This window comes from Mesoplodon bidens, assembly GCF_964165515.1.
Source record: "Mesoplodon bidens genome assembly, chromosome: 6".
Classification (NCBI taxonomy): domain Eukaryota; kingdom Metazoa; phylum Chordata; class Mammalia; order Artiodactyla; family Ziphiidae; genus Mesoplodon; species Mesoplodon bidens.
This window is the reverse complement of record NC_138162.1, coordinates 36,924,369-36,941,036: the sequence shown is the minus strand read 5'-3', so window position 1 is coordinate 36,941,036 and position 16,668 is coordinate 36,924,369. Positions and strand designations below refer to the sequence as shown.

The window sequence follows — 16,668 nt, the reverse complement described above, 5'->3', positions numbered from 1 at the left end:
GAGGCTGATGTGCATTTAGGATTGGGAACCCCCAGGGTAAATGGCTCCAGCTGGAGCAGTCCTGTGGCCTATCCTTGCTTCCAGCCCCTACCTCTATGGGCACCAGTCCTCCCCTATTCCTTCTTTTGAGATTTTGGAACCCTGCTCCTTTGCTTGGAAGGCATCTTTCTTTACCTAGTCTCTTCCACATTGTGCTAAGCAGAAATATCTTCATGTTTCTGCCTTATGGATGGCAGTCAATCCCTCTTTCCAGCCCAGATGCAAATTTTGACCCATTTTCACTATTCTCAGTCACTTCTGTCAGGGTTGGAGGTGGGAAGTGGGAGCCAGATGCTTTTGTTTTCAGACTATAATGGCTATAAGTGGGAAAATCATATTGAGATGGGAATTCTGCAGACAATACTTCTGCTTTATGCTCTGTTTGTGTACAGACATATACTATATGTGGTATTTCTCACATACATTTATTTGGTATACCTCAAAATCATGTGCGTACATGGGGAAATTTTTGTTTCTGGTGTCCTTATGAAATCTTGAAAATGAAAGCTATGAAGATAACGGAGAGCACATTGTGATAGGTCTTCAAATTCTCTCTCATAACCATATTTTACATTTTCCAGCTATAGCTAACCAAGAATATTTTCTCCCACAGCTAATTGCCTGGTGCTGCCTATGTCAGTGATATTTAAAATGCTGTGGACAATTCCAATTTTGAGTAGAATAATTTATTGTTATAATTATTACTTCTTAGGTAACAAAGACTCCCATGGGAGAAATATAGCTATCTTATAGTAATAAAAAGCTTCTCTCTGTAGACATTTAACTTTTTCTCACTTGTAGAAAATGTACAGACCTGTTTGTTAGGAAATTTGCTTTTCCTTGAAAATTAGCCATGGTACTACTAGACTCTCTGTGGGTTCTTTAATTCATTAGTAACAAATTTTTTCTTCTTCTTCTTCTTTTTTTTCATTTCCTGCATTAAGGAAATAGAACATCGAAGGAATGAATTAGGCTGCAGGAGGCATGAAATGACTTTTTTTCTATATAGCGATGCAAATATATCAGCTCTCTGATTATTTCATTGCCTCATCTGAGTAGCTCTTGAAATACTGTCTGCTGTGAGAATAAACATCTTGCCTGGTCATCTACTTTCTGGTCATCTTCTAGGTTGGAAACACCTGCTCTGAGAGTTCTAATCCCTGACCTTTGACTTTTATTCAGCTTTTTCCTTATTCTCAGACTTTCTGGCTATTGATATACTTACCTTCATGACATTTTACTTATGGACCATCCAAGTGATAGAATGAACTCTCTAAAAATCTCACAGCCTTGTGAGTTTACAACAGTTTTAAAATATGCATTATTTCATTTGATTCAACAGCCTATGATATAAGAAAAGCAAACGTGATTACTTGATTCCACAAATAAGGAAACTGAGGTTCAGAGGGGTTAAGTGAGTTAGCTAAGATCATGCAATTAAGAAGTTGTAGAGCTAGGACTTGAAACCAGATTTGATGCTTCTGCTGTTAAACACTGTTGGCTCTCGGAGTTTCAGTTGTCCTTGGCCATGGTATGTTTTGCTAAGAAGATGTAACCTTTCCCTGTGTTCTTTCTTATCTTTTAGGTGATGATCTCTTAGAAGATGACAGGATTTTCAATATTTCAATACTTAATGAAGCTTGTTTGAAATTGAACAGGCATTCTAGGAAAGTTGGAGCAGAACGAATGTACCAAGTAAGAAGATCTCTTATGCTATTCGTTAATGAATTGTGTCACTTAAAAATTTGGGTGCTCTCCAAGTGGGGATCCAGAGTATTTAAAAACACTAATGGAATGAGCTTCTAGACTGTTTGATTTTTGTTTCTAGAGATGGATATGAGATGGCTGCAAGTGAGGGACTAAATTGAAGGAAGACACTATTGGGTGATTTGCTCTCATTTTCTCTGTCTGGTATTTCACATGTATTATATTTTATTTTGGTTCATTTATAGTTGCAGCTTATTTTGTCAACAAATTCACACTCGGATGTGGGTTTTTAAGAAACTTATTGCAGGGCTCTTGGTCCTCACTTAACTTGAATTTATAAACATCACAAATCTCAAGTAAAATTATAAGTATATTCAGGCAGGAACTGAAATTTATTATTTTTGTATCATTTTTAGTGCCTAGCAAATCATCTGGCAAAGAGTAGACTAAGTAAGTATTAAATTAGAATTAATTCATTAACCATTTACCAAAAGAATATCATGTATTAGGACCTGGAAGTTCTATTCGAACTAATATAAACATACAAGTAAACAGACAACTACAATATGGTGTAATGAGAGCTTTGATAAAAAGTAAATAAATGGAATAGGAGTCTGTATGTATGTGTATATATGTCCAGGTACAATTTAAAAATATATATATTTATTTGGCTGCGCTGAGTCTTAGTTGCAGCATGCAGGATCTAGTTCCCTGACCAGGGATCAAACCTGGGCCCCCTGCACTGGGAGCGCGGAGTCTTAACCACTGGACCACCAGGGAAGTCCCCATGTCCAGGTACAATTTTTTTAACAAGAAGCAAAAACATTGCAGAGTCATAAACAGTAAGTAGGAATTAACCAGATAAAAGATGTTGGATGAGGTGACGAAGGGCAGTGTGGGCAAGTTGAGTAGCTTATTGGATAATTGAGAATGTGGCTTTCTTGGGGAACAGAGAAAGCAAGGGGGAGTAGGAGGAGATGAGGCAAAAATCTGAATAGTGATCATCCCTGTATCCTGTACTTTTAAGCTTGGATCTTATTTTTTATGTCTATATGGAGGCACTGAAGGATTTTAAGCAGGTGAGTGAAATATTCAAATTTTAATATTGGAAAGAACACTGGACCTAGAAATATATTCAGGTACCTAAATAACTTAATATAAAACAAAGATGATTTTTCGAATGGGTACAGAAATAAATGGTTCTGGGACAACTGGTTAACTACTTGGTTAAGAAGATAAATGATTCTCACTTCATGTCCTGCACTAAAATGATTAAAGAGTTCAATTGAAAAAAAAATTGCTATTTTTTAATATGTTAGACAAAGGTTAATTTAAGTAACATGTGAAACACTCTTAACAAATCCATTGGAAGGAAGTGAACATTCAAAGGCAGTTTGAATGTAAAAGAGAATATAGATACTGCCAAAACACACATGAATACACACATGAAAAAAATTTTTAAATCATGAGATACCGTGATTTTTCTGTAAACCTGGAGAAAGTATTACTACACACAGCCGTGGGCCCTTAAAGTGGCATGACTTTTCTGGAATAGTTATTTGTTAGGATCCATAAACTTCCACAAGTATACTATAATTAATTATTCAAACATATACAGAAAGATTAAACTGTTCTCTGAAGCTTTATTTATAATAGGGGAAATTGGAGACAAATGTTCATCAATAGGGATTTGATTAGATAAATAATCATACATTTATTGGATAGAACACTATGCAGACACGAAATACCTTCTGCTTCCCACTGGACAACATTTGTTGCTGTGGACCAATATTCCCATTGAAATGGTCTCTTTTTCTCCTGTTGGTCTGAGCCTTCTCAGTCTCTTTCACAATTTAAATCTGATTACCCCCAAGGTTGTGCCTTCCCTGTTCTCTTGTCATTCTATACCCGTCTTTGGTTGTCTTACCCATTCTCCTGACCTCCTTGACCATCTCCATGCTGAAGACTCCTAAATCGATTTCTTTAGGGCTAATCTGCTCTCTAAGCTCTGGGCCCTGTACCCCACAAAAGGCTCCTGTGCTCCCTTTAGCACTGTGTCTTCACATAGGTGACTCTCCTACCTGCAAAGCCTTTCCCTCCTTTACCTGGATAACTCCTGCTCGTCCTTCAGTGCTCAGCTCAGTCATCTCCCTGGTGGGAGGCCTTCATTGACCTCCTCCCCCAAATGCTGTCCCTGCTCTGAGTTGTTTTTCCTACCCTTACTTTTCACATCACCAACTCACCTGGTTAATGCTAATTTCTCTTTCGGTCCACAATTAAGATGAGGAAGCCTTCCCTGATTCCCCAAAGAGGAGGGTCAGGTGTCCTTCCTGGGTACTCCTCCAGCTTCATGTATTATAAAACTTATCCCTGGGTATTTTATTTGCCTAGATACTTACCTGTGAGTTCCTTGAGGTTAGGGCCTGTATCTTATTTACTATTGTATAACCAACACTGTATACTCTGGCTGGCAAATAATAGGCAGTCTGTCTATTTATACAATGAATTAATGATAGAGAAAAACTTTCTAATATGTTGTTAAGTAAAAGGACTATATTATAAAATTGTACAGACAGTGTGATCCGAAGTTTGTTAACTAGAAAGTAATTTTTTGTTTATAGACTGAACTACATGTAGTTTAGAATGAGACTGACTTTGTATAGAAATGCAGCCTCCATAGTTGTGAGGTTTTTCTCCAGCAGAGGGCAGCAGTCTGAATGCAGAAGTGGTGAAGTCAAACATCTGGATTGGCCCAGGGCTTTTGAGTTTTCAAGAATGGGTGAAATTGAGAACAAAGTGGCAAGGGTGTTGAGGGTATCAGGCAAAGAGAATGGTGGAAGTGATAGACAATGGTATCCGAGATAGGTGGGAAGATGAGGATGGGGGTGTTAAAATATTGGTAGAAAATCTTGAGTGAGGAAATCTTGGGGGATTTCCTGAGAGAGATCAGACTGAGTGGGAATGAGTGGTCCAGAAGAACAAGGAATTGTGAGATCTTGGTGGAGCAGCTCAGAGGATGACAGTCAAGGATGTGGCGGTGGATGTGGGTAGCTGAAGCAGAGTGGAGGAACTTCACAGCACTGAACTCAAGCAACTCTGAGGCCAAGTTTTGATGGCTTACCTATAAGGACCTTTATGTTACCCAAGAGAATGCTAGGAACTGGGGGAGAGAGGAATCTCCCAAATGAGCCAGGGTCTTGGATGTCTGTGGAAGAATGACAGTGATGAGGAAGGGTAGAGGGTGGAATAGCCAATGACACGAGCATCAAAGGAAACACTAAAAACATGTACATCCAGCTAAAACACATTGATTGATCAAGGGCTGATCATATTACTTCTGGGACCTTCACATGTTTTATTATCTTTTTTCTCTTATAAATCCCTATATTATACATACATCTTGAGTTGGCAGTGGTTAGAGCATTATTGGGTTACCAGTGTGTGTGATGACTCTGTGGACCAAGAACTGGTTTACAGAACTCTAATAGGAAGCCTCCAGTGAAGTACCATGACTCAGTTGCTTTGAATGCATAATTTGGGGTAGTCCTCATACAGTGTAAAAAGTCTGTTCCATGAGGCTTGTCTATGGATGCCTTATGAATGAAAAAAAATGAAAAGAATTTTGCCCAGTAACTCCAGTACTGTCTCCTTCACCTGGGAAGGCTCAAGGGGTTACTTTAGAATAGCCTGACATTTTGTCCATCTGAGATGTAGTTATGCATTTTAAGCTTAGGTTGAGAGGGAGGTTGAATAGGGTACGTAGGGTAGCTTTGTAAAGTTCTTGTCCGGTTTAGCCTGCTATTGTATTAAAAATAATTCTGTGTGGGTGAGGACAAGTAGAAGGAACCTTCCTGCGTTCTTTCCATTTTGCTTATAGTCTAGACATCTGCAAGCCAAATGAATTTAATGCATCACTTTCTTTTAATCTCACCACAGTTTAAAGTTCTAGGTCAAAGGCGGTATCTGAATAATTTTTATCACGCAACATCATTTAACTTCACAACGAGGGAACAAACCGCAGTGGTGTGTTTAGATCTGTATCCAGCAACTGAGTACACAGTGAATGTCACCCTCCTGGGATCTCCTGAGCAGCACTCAGTGCAAATAACAATAACAACCGCACCAGCAGGTGGGTGTAGTTGTCTTTCTGTTTGGTATCTCAAGACAACAAGTTAAATATGTGTATTGAACTGTACAACATGGGGCAGAACGATAGCCTCAGAGTCAAGAGACCTGGGTTCTAGTTCTAACAAACTACCAATGTTCTCTGGGGCACAGTGTCCCTGAATCTTACCACCTCTCCCCTTTCCCACTTGGGTTCTGGCTCAGAGACGGTACAGACCAGGAGTGGACTGCTTTACTCAGGAATTCCTAGGAGTGATGGATTGAGAATACTGTAAGGCTTCCTATCTCTCACCTCAAATTTAAGACAGCTGAACCCTAAGGGTAGTCACTATGGGCAACTAGAACTAACTTCCAGGAGATCAGAAATGTGAGCTGCAGTGTGTTGGACATGGGTAGGACAAGGAGGCCTCCTGACGGCGCCGTACGAGCACATTAATCCGTCGCAGAGAACAGTGGCCTAAAGCAGGTCAGGCTCCTTCTCCTGTAGCTTGCAAGGAAGCCCAATAGAGGCGGCTGTGTCAACTCCACAGGCCTCCCTGGTGGGGAGGGATGCAGAAGTCTCTACCATTTCTTCTGTTCTTTCATCAGTTGGGTTGCTTTTTTTTAAAAAAATATTTATTTATTTATTTGGTTGTGCTGGGTCTTAGTTGTGGCTCACGGCCTCCTTAGTTGTGGCATGCGAACTCTTAGTTGCCGCGTGCATGTGGGATCTAGCTCCCTGACCAGGGATGGAACCTGGGCCCCCTGCATTGGGAACGCAGCGTCTTAACCACTGTGCCACCAGGGAAGTCCCTCATCAGTTGGGTTTAACGGACAAATTTATGGGCAACCATTGAAAGAAAACAGTAGAATAAGATAGGTCTCGCTCCTACCTTCCTGAGGCCTTTATCCTGTTCACCGACTGATCTTTGTGGGTCAGTAGTGGGCACGTTGGTCTTTGTACTTGGAAGGCTCTGAAATGCAGTAGACACAGATGAGGGCCACGCAGCACCAGAGGCCGAAAATTCACTCTTTATTGTATTTTTCATCTCAGATTGTGCCTTGTATCAGCAGAGGTTGCACGCTGAAGACCTCCTGACAGCATAAACCTAGCCCCCACATACATTTCTGGCTACAGAATAATGCTCACAACTTGAATATGCATTTCCTCCAATTATTAAATCCTCAGAGAAATTAAAGTCTAAAAATAACACCCACCTCTCCCTGTAAATTAACGTGTAAAGGCACTCAAGTCTCAGGTTCTTTCCTCCCCAGTGCCTTCTCTGCTAAGCCTCCATTAGAGTGGCCTCCCTGAGACAGGGAGTATGTTCTAGCTGTTACATCCTATAAATCTTTTTTTTTTTTTTTTTGTAGTAGATGTTATTTCTTAGGTACCTCCAAAGTTGAATTAATCTTATTCCAAGTTTCATTGTCCCATTTCTCAACATGAGTCCCAGAGATACAAAACTTAGAAAAGCGAAGTTACGTGATAGTTATACAACACTGTGAATGTACTAAATATCACTGAATTGTATACTTTAAAGTGGTTAATTTTATGTTGTGTGAATTTCATCTCACTTAAAAAAGAAAAGCCAATGGCTTAGATACGTTCTTCTTGCACCTGGGCCTCAGTTACCTTCTGAGTGATTCGTACGTGACGTAATGCAAGTAAAATGTTTAGAATGGTGCCTAGTACATAATAATGATGATGACAATACTAGCTTTGTTTATTGAGCACTGAAGATGTCCAGGCATTTTTCAAAGTGCTATCCTTCGGTCAACCCAAACCTACCCAACCTTTTGAGGAAGGCATTATTTTATTCCCGTTTTACAGATTAAGGATCATGAGGCACAGAGAAGTTAAGCAACTTGCCCAAGATCACACACTTAGTGAGATGTACAACTGGGATTTGAATACAGGCATTCTGGCTCCAGGGCCCTCAGTTTTAATCAGTACATCTACTGCTTTTTACTAAATATTTGGTGCTTAAAAAGAAAAAAGGGAGAATTTTGTTCCTAGAACCTAGTGCGTAAGTCTGTCTAGACCCACCTTGCTTTTTTCAACCTTGGACCGTGAGCAAAAACTTCAAATGCCATGGATGTGTACATGCATTCGTTTAATAAGTGTCCATTTCTTATCTACTGTGTGTCCGGCAGGTTCGGATAGCTGACAGTGTAGCAGCAATAAAAGAGACTCAGCTGTCATGGGGTTGGAGTCAGGAGGTTGGAGAGGAGACAGATAAACAAGTAAGGCAATGTGTGCTAGGTGGGGCTAAGTGGTAAGATGAAGAATAAAGCTTGGCAAAGGGAGTGGCACTTGGTGGTCAGGGAAGGCCTCTATTACAGACATGTAAGCACAGGCCTGAAGGGAGTGAGGGGGAACACCAAATGATAGGCATGTCCTTGGCATGTTCTGGGTTCATCAAGGGAGCCAGCGTGGCTGGAGCAGAGTGAGCTGGAGAAAGTGGTGGGAGCTGAGGTCTCTAGCTTGAGTATAACGAGGGGGCCATGGTGTCAAGTTCAGAAAGTGAGACTATTGTTACCTCCTCCTTTGCGGGGTGGACCCCAGATTGTCAGTAGTGCGTGTAATCTAGCGTGTGATGTGACAGCCTCTGTAGGTTACTCAGCTGTCCGAATTCCACCCCCTGTGAGTTTCAACTTACCTTGGGAGATCTCTTCTCTGGAAGTTACTGGATTCAGTCTGACACCAGGCTTCCCATCTGTCGTGGGGGAAGGAAATCTATGCTTCGTGAAAATTTTGGAACTTGGCCAATGGTGGTTCCAGGTCTTTCTTGGTGTCTATCCCAAGTATTTAGAACCTTTTATTTTCATGTCTCCCTTGAGTCCTTCTTCTACCTACCCTCCACCGTTGCTGAAGATCTTGATCCGTGCAGTGAAAGAGCCTCCTTTCTTTGTGAGCAGGACATCCCATATTTATAATAGGAAGCTCTTCAAGTGTAGCGGGGGGGCAGGGGGAGAGATAAATTAGGAGTTTGGGATTAACCTGTACACACTACTGTATATAAGGTAGGTAAACAACAAGGACCTACTGTATAGCACAGGGAACTGTGCTCAATATCTTGTAATAACCTATAATGGGAAAGAATCTCAAAAAGAATAGATATATATGTAAAATTGTATACCTGAATCGAACACTTGAAACTAACACAACGTTGTAAATTAATTATACCACAACAAAAAAAAAGAAGGAGGGAACATACCAAATGGGGAGAAAAGTACTTCAATAAACTCATATTTAACTAAAAAAAAAAAAAAAAAAAAAAAGAAGTGCGTTGTCTTGCATGCCTGCCTCCTTCACACTCCCAGTTTCCTGCTGTTTTCTCGGAATTTCTCTATCCCCAGGAAGATCCTAAGTATTGCTTTAATTCTGAGCAGCGTGGCTTCCTATTATTGAATGCCTTGCTTCTGAGTCCTGCTTCCTGGTTAGGAGGTTTCCTTTGTCTTCCCTGGAGTATCACCCTCAGCTGATCCTTGAGCTGCTGTTGAGTTTCTGGAACCTGTGTTTTCACTGGTCTAATGAGGTCTAGGAAGTCCCCTAGTTTTCGTGGTTTTTCACCCAAGCCCCACTCTTCCTTAGAACTGAATTTCTGAGACTTGAACTGCCTGTGCTTCTTTGATGGGAACTGAAGCACTCTTTCCTGCCACCATTTCTTTTTCTGCGTCGGGAGAGATAATCCTCCAGTGTTCCAGGTCCTTCTAAGTATTCCTACTGCTCCAGCAGGCCAGCTGAGTAGTAAGCTTTCAACCTTCCATGCCAGCTGCTTCTGTTCCTTCTTCCTCCCCAGGCCTGGCTAATACCTTTTGCTCGGTCTTAGTACTTTCCTTCTCTGTATTTCCTTTTTGTTTTCATACGTACATTTTTCTTCTCCTAACATATTACTTTCGATTCTGCCTGTGAGGTCTCTATAGAGCAAGAATGGTGCCACGTTCACCCAGTGTTCAGGTAAATTCTGCCCACCTTCCCTTTTGTTAGGAGGTATTTATTTTTATTCAGTTCAGCCTATAACCTCAGCCCTGATCAAGGGTCATGCTCCCTGGATCCCTGGATCCTCCTTAACATTTCTCTGCTTTTCTGTTCCTTCTTTTCAAGTTCTAAATCCTTGCATTTCCCAGGCAGGCTTCCTTATAGCCTGGGCTATACCCTCTCTTTCATCTGTAAGAACAATGCCACCTTGGAATTCATTTAATGATACCTGAAGAATTCTACACTGATCCTTCTAGTATTTCTCTTTTTAAATATGTCCACATTTTCTGTAACTACATAGCACCACAACTCCAGTTATTAAAGAGTTCTCCATTAATGCCTGCTCTGGGTTCCCTATTTAAAACTGTGAGAGGATCCTTTTTGATAGAATAATACCTGACTCTGGGTACCCTTTTAGGGGAGTCATTTTAGTTTGTTCTCCAAAATAGTCCCTTTATTCTTCTCTTTGATGATTTTCAGCCATTCCCCTGACCTAGTAAGTATTTCTCCTTTTCCTTGTCATAGATTTCTAGCTGGGCTAATATGATTTCAAATTTCCTTCTCCTCCTTGGTGTGCTTTCCTTCACTTTTTTCCATTCTCTCCTAATCTTGTCCCATTTGCAAGATCAAAACCTGTTTTGTAAACTGATTTCATTCCTTGTTCAGAGGTTGGGCAAATCTCATCTTTAGAAACAGAGGGTTCTAGGCATACACCTTTTATGACTCCTTCCCAGCACTTGAGGTTGTAAAATCCCCCTGGATTTTATCCTCTCCACGCAAGAAGAATCCCTGGTGTAGAATCCCCAGTCTGGGGCTCTGTAAAACAGTCCAGAGCAATTTGAGAGCCTGTGATGCTGGGGTGACTCCTGAGCTTGTAGACAAACCATGGATTCAGTCTTTTCTCAGATCTCTTTCTTCTGAACAAGATAAAGAGGGACAGAATTTTGGGCAGCTAATCTCCTGTTGTCTGCTAATGTCAGGCTCCCCCAAATGCTTTCTGAAATCTATCAAAATCTTCCACTAATGCTCTCTTTGTGCTTCTCAAACTTTAGCGAACAAAGAATCAGCTGGAGAGCTTATTAAAGCACAGGTCCTTGGGCTCCATGCTAGAGGTTCAGATTCAGCAGGCCTGGAGTGGAGACCCCAAATTTTCATTTCTAGAAAGTCCCAGGCCTTGCTGATGCTGCCAGTCCATATTTTGAGCAGCACTGCTCTAACCACATAGACCTTAGCTACTTCTGGGCAATTTAAAGCCCTCACTTGAAAGAAAAGACCCGATAAAGAGAAAGACAAAAAAAAAAAAAAGTGATAACCAAAATAATTCAAAGTGCTCATGCCTAAGAAACCTAAGTGTTTTTGCCTGATTTGTGAAGTTTTCCTGGTAATCGAATATCTACCTCATCTATTCTTGCAGTTCCAGCTATAGAGACCAAGAGCCTCCATCTTCCCTGATGGTGCTTTGCTCCCCTGTGGCGGCTCCTCTCTTTATATAAACTCAGAGTCCCAGTCAGTGTATTCACATGTTGCGGGGGGAGAGACTGAATCTTACCCCTCCTTCCTGCAGACTGACAAAGAAGAAGTCAAGTATCAACGTTATGGCCTGAGCAAGTTCCCAGGAACTACCCCCAACACAGTTTCTAGTACTAAACTTTATATTGGAGAATGAGGCTTAGAAATGGCCAAATGGGGTTTTCTACTGCCTCTCCCCCTGGAAGTATGGGCAGTTGGATCTGCACAGGGACCTTGCCTGGTTTACCCACCCAGTCTTAGGCTGAAGATCTGAGGAGAGGGAGTGGACAAAGACAGGTTACTTACCTCTTAGAGACTGGAGATACACATGCCCCTTGTGCCTAAGCGCAGGCAGGTCCCAGAGAGCAAAAATCTGCATCTTTTTTGGGCAGTGACCTGTAATATATGAACTCCACCTACTAGGAAATGTGACCCAAGGAATAGCAGTCTCCTTCTTACCTGTCAGATTACATATTTACTGTTCATTCCTTGAGGATTAGTGAGTAGGGAGTGGAGAGAGGCCAAAATTGTCCTTTCCTTTATAAAAATGAGAAGACAGGTAAATAGCAGCCTTGAACACACATGACCTCTGTAATGTTAGAGGGTTGATCAGGAAAGGTCCATTCTAGTTCTAGGAGTCTGTGTTAGGAAAGCAATTTTAAGTTCCTTCAAATTCATTTATTTCAACATCCAAATTTCTTGACTGATTTATTTACCATCATTATTTCATTTATCTATTCTATTTTGTGTTCTTATTGATATATACAGCTTATTCATATAGTAAGAGTTGACTATTTGTGTCAAATATTTCTCCTGTTTTATCATTTCTTTTAATTCTCTTTATGGTGTTTTTGACATGTAAAGTTTTTAGATTTCTAAATAGTCCAATCTATTGAACTTTTCCTTTGTGATATTACATTAATATTAAATATAGAATTTTTTTTTTTTTTCGGTACGCGGCCTCTCACTGTCGTAGCCTCTCCCGTTGCGGAGCATGGGCTCCGGACGCGCAGGCTCAGTGGCCATGGCTCACGGGCCCAGCCACTCCGCGGCACGTGGGATCTTCCCAGACTGGGGCACAAACCCGTGTCCCTGCATCGGCAGGTGGACTCTCAACCACTGTGCCACCAGGGAAGCCCTAGAATTTTTTTTTTTTTTTTTTTTTTTGCGGTACGCGGGCCTCTCACTGTTGTGGCCTCTCCCGTTGCGGAGCACAGGCTCCGGACACGCAGGCTCAGCGGCCATGGCTCACGGGCCCAGCCGCTCCGCAGCATGTGGGATCTTCCCGGACCGGGGCACGAACCCATGTCCCCTGCATCGGCAAGCGGACTCTCAACCACTGCGCCACCAGGGAAGCCCAGCCCTAGAATTTTTTTTAAACAAAATTTTAAATTTATATCCCATCTTTTTTCTAGGAAGGACTTTAAGTGACCTGCATAGGTATATAAAATAAAAGAAAATAAGTTAAATAGGTAACCTAAAGAAGAATGAAAACAAAGTCAGGGACATAAAAAAAGATGTCAGATAAGGCTAAGAATAGTTCATATCCTTATAACCTATTTACTTGTTCATTAGTGGTTCACACGTTTAGGTTTAAGTTTTCAACCCATCCAGTCAGAAAGGGAGCCATTATATTATCCATAAGGTTACAACAAAGCAGTGTTTTTTGGGAGAAGCACAATTATTTTCAACACCACGATCAGATAGGAATTTCTGATTCTGGGGGGTTTCATAAATAGTTCCATGTATGAGCAGCATTTTATGAGGATTTTATGATGCTGTTTCTTACATCATCCCTCAACATGGCTCATTATATTTGAGGAAAGCACAATTCATTGTGGGGTAGACAAGGAAAGATTCCTTAGAAATGCCTGTGCTCTGCTGACCTGGCTTGATTCAGGGGTAGGATTAGGTTATTTTAGATTATTTGGAGGAATGACTGGAGTCCATGTTTTTCAGGCAATGTTTCCTAAATATTGTTTCTCTCAACTCAGATTTGATAAATGATGGGGCCATTGTGCTTCAGACAGTCCTCTTTCATCCGTACCAAGGGAGCAGTTGGTCTGTGTTGCCAGTTGAATAACAAGAATCTGTGCCTGAAAAGAAGGCTGGCCACCTCGGTTAGAAGGCGGAGCCGAGCCTAGGGAGCTGAGCTAAGGGAATTGTATGAATCTGCTTCTCCATGGTTGAATCCCAGTTCCTCTCCATATAATGTGACCACATACTTTTAGCTTGAAAATCTCATGGTAGTTGTAACTAGATACCAAATTTGTCTTAAGAAAAATTTCAACAAAATAACAGTCAAACTCCCAACTTTAAAGTATGTTATATCCTTCTAAGACAAACTGAAATGTACATCAAGGACAACTAAAGGATAATAAAATGATACCACTATTTATAGAGCTATAGAGGTGTTATAAAAATAGTAACTTTGCTTTCAAAATAGTTGACTTGTAGCCATTCTTTCCAACAATACTTACCCTGCAAAACCAACTGTCTATTTAGGCTGCTCCTAATTAGAGGTTTTAAAACCATATCATTTATGATCAAGAGAATACTGGTTTTTCTGTTCTCTTTAGCAGAGGACTGCATGCATTTAGTTACTTCTAAAATAGTGTTGGTAAATTAAAAAAAAAAATCTAAAGAAGGGACAGACCACTTTTTCCCTCTGTTCCCTGGTAGAACGCCTAACTGATGAGGTGGCTTATGATGGCAGGTTTTCTAACAGTATGCGTAATTTGAGATCTACAGGGACCTAATAAAACTTTCCCCATAACTGATTCCTGTTCACAGAACCGAAGTCCAAAGAAAACATAATAAAGAGTAAATAGTTTAACATTGTTTCTGACATTTTCCCACAAAATGATAAATATTGTAACAGTATTCTGTAGTGGAAAAGTTATGTCTGAAGGCAGCCTGCTTCTCTTATAAACCATCAGCCTGAGAAACTCATACTTGCAGTTGGCCAAGCCAGAAATTGGCATATGTTTTGTATGGAATATCCAATCATCTGTAACACGCCAAAACTGGGGAGAGTAAACAGTTGTTCTTTATAAGATAAGATAATGACATTGTAAGATCCAGCTAGGTAGAACCATACCCATGGGGTATATAAAGATGAATAAGTTATTTGGAATTGAAGCCCATCACTAAATGGGTTTTAAATGGCTCTAGAAGCAATGGGTTCATCTCATTCTTTTCAGGGCCACAATATTCTAATCATGTGTACAGACAAAGAGGCTCCACGACTGTCTTCTAGGCTGAAATCAAAGACTGCTTGCTTCTTAGTGTACTCTATCCAGTAATACAATGCAAAGGAAAGCTAACTACAAGATGTTCTTTTTTATTTCATTTCCTTGTGACTTTTTAATTTGATATAATTTCTTTTTTTAAGAAATTTTTATTGGGGTATAGTTGTTTTACAATGTTGTGTTAGTTTCTACTGTACAGCAAAGTGGAGTTCCCTGTGCTATACAGCAGGTTCTTATTAGTTATCTATTTTATACATATTAGTGTATATATGTCAATTCCACTCTCCCAATTCATCCCACCCCCACCCCCACCCCGCTTTCCCCCCTTGGGTCCATATGTTTGTTCTCTACATCTGTGTCTCTATTTCTGCCTTGCAAACCGGTTCATCTGTACCATTTTTCTAGATTCCACATATACGTGTTAATATACGATATTTGTTTTTCTCTTTCTGACTGACTTCACTCTGCGTGACAGTCTCTAGGTCCATCCATGTCTCTACAAATGACCCAGTTTCATCCCTTTTTATGGCTGAGTAATATTCCATTGTATATATGTACCACATCTTCTTTATCCATTCGTCTGTCAATGGACATTTAGGTTGCTTCCATGACCTAGCTATTGTAAATAGTGCTGCAGTGAACATTGAGGTGCATGTGTCTTTTTGAATTATGGTTTTCTCAGGGTATATGCCCAGTAGTGGGATTGCTGGGTCATATGGTAATTCTATTTTTAGTTTTTTAAGGAACCTCCATACTGTTCTCCATAATGGCTGTATCAATTTACATTCCCGCCAACAGTGCAAGAGGGTTCCCTCTTCTCCGCACCCTCTCCAGAATTTATTGTTCGTAGATTTTCTAATGATGCCCATTCTAACTGGTGTGAGGTGATACCTCATTGTGTTTTTTTTTTTTTTTTTTTTTTGCAGTATGCGGGCCTCTCACTGCTGTGGCCTCCCCCATTGCGGAGCACAGGCTCCAGACGTGCAGGCTCAGCGGCCATGGCTCACGGGCCCAGCCACTCCGCGGCATGCGGGATCTTCCCGGACCGGGGCACGAACCCGTGTCCCCTGCATCGGCAGGCAGACTCTCAACGACTGCGCCACCAGGGAAGCCCCTCATTGTGGTTTTGATTTGCATTTCTCTAATAATTAGTGATGTTGAGTAGCTTTTCATGTGCCTCTTGGCCATCTGTATGTCTTCTTTGGAGAAATGTCTATTTAGGTCTTCTGTCCAGTTTTTGACTGGGTTGTTTGTTTTTTTGAGCTGATAATATATTTTGGAGATTAATCCTTTGTCTGTTGATTCATTTGCAAATATTTTCACCCATTCTGGCTTTTCGTCTTGTTTATAGTTTCCTTTGCTCTGCAAAAGCTTTTAAGTTTCATTCGGTCCCATTCGTTTATTTTTGTTTTTATTTCCATTACTCTAGGAAGTGGGTCAAAAAAGATCTTGCTGTGATTTATGTCAAAGAGTGTTCTTCCTCTGTTTTCCTCTAAGAGTTTTATAGTGTCCAATCTTACATTTAGGTCTTTAACCCATTTTGAGTTTATTTTTGTGTATGGTGTTAGGGAGTGTTCTAATTTCATCCTTTTACATGTATCTGTCCAGTTTTCCCAGCACCACTTATTGAAGAGGCTGTCTTTTCTCCATTGTTTATCCTTGCCTCCTTTGTCATAGATTAGGTGACCATAGGTGCATGGGTTTATCTCTGGGCTTTCTATCCTGTTCCATTGATCTATATTTCTGTTTTTGTGCCAGTACCATATTGTCTTGATTACTGTAGCTTTGTAGTATAGTCTGAAGTCAGGGAGTCTGATTCCTCTAGCTCCGGTTTTTTTTTTTCTCAAGATGGGCTATTCGGGGTCTTTTGTGTCTCCATACAAATTGTAAAAATTTTTGTTCTAGTTCTGTGAAAAATGCCATTGGTAGCTTGATAGGGATTGAATTGAATCTGTAGACTGCTTTGGGTAGTATAGTCATTTTCACAGTGTTGATTCTTCCAATCCAAGAACATGGTATATCTCTCCATCTGTTGGTATCATCTTTAATTTCTTTCATCAGTGTCTTATAGTT

General features: G+C 40.6%; 1 protein-coding gene across 2 annotated transcripts in view; it reads left to right on the top strand.

Annotated features, from left to right (window-relative positions):
* The window catches only part of SUSD1 (sushi domain containing 1), a 113,746-nt gene that overhangs the window by 55,098 nt on the left and 41,980 nt on the right, over nucleotides 1-16,668 (top strand). For both annotated transcript variants that reach the window (XM_081237166.1, XM_081237165.1), the window contains exons 9-10: nucleotides 1,625-1,734; nucleotides 5,683-5,875. In XM_081237166.1, the coding sequence (XP_081093292.1) occupies nucleotides 1,625-1,734; nucleotides 5,683-5,875 (303 nt within the window). The remainder of the gene's footprint in view (nucleotides 1-1,624; nucleotides 1,735-5,682; nucleotides 5,876-16,668) is intronic.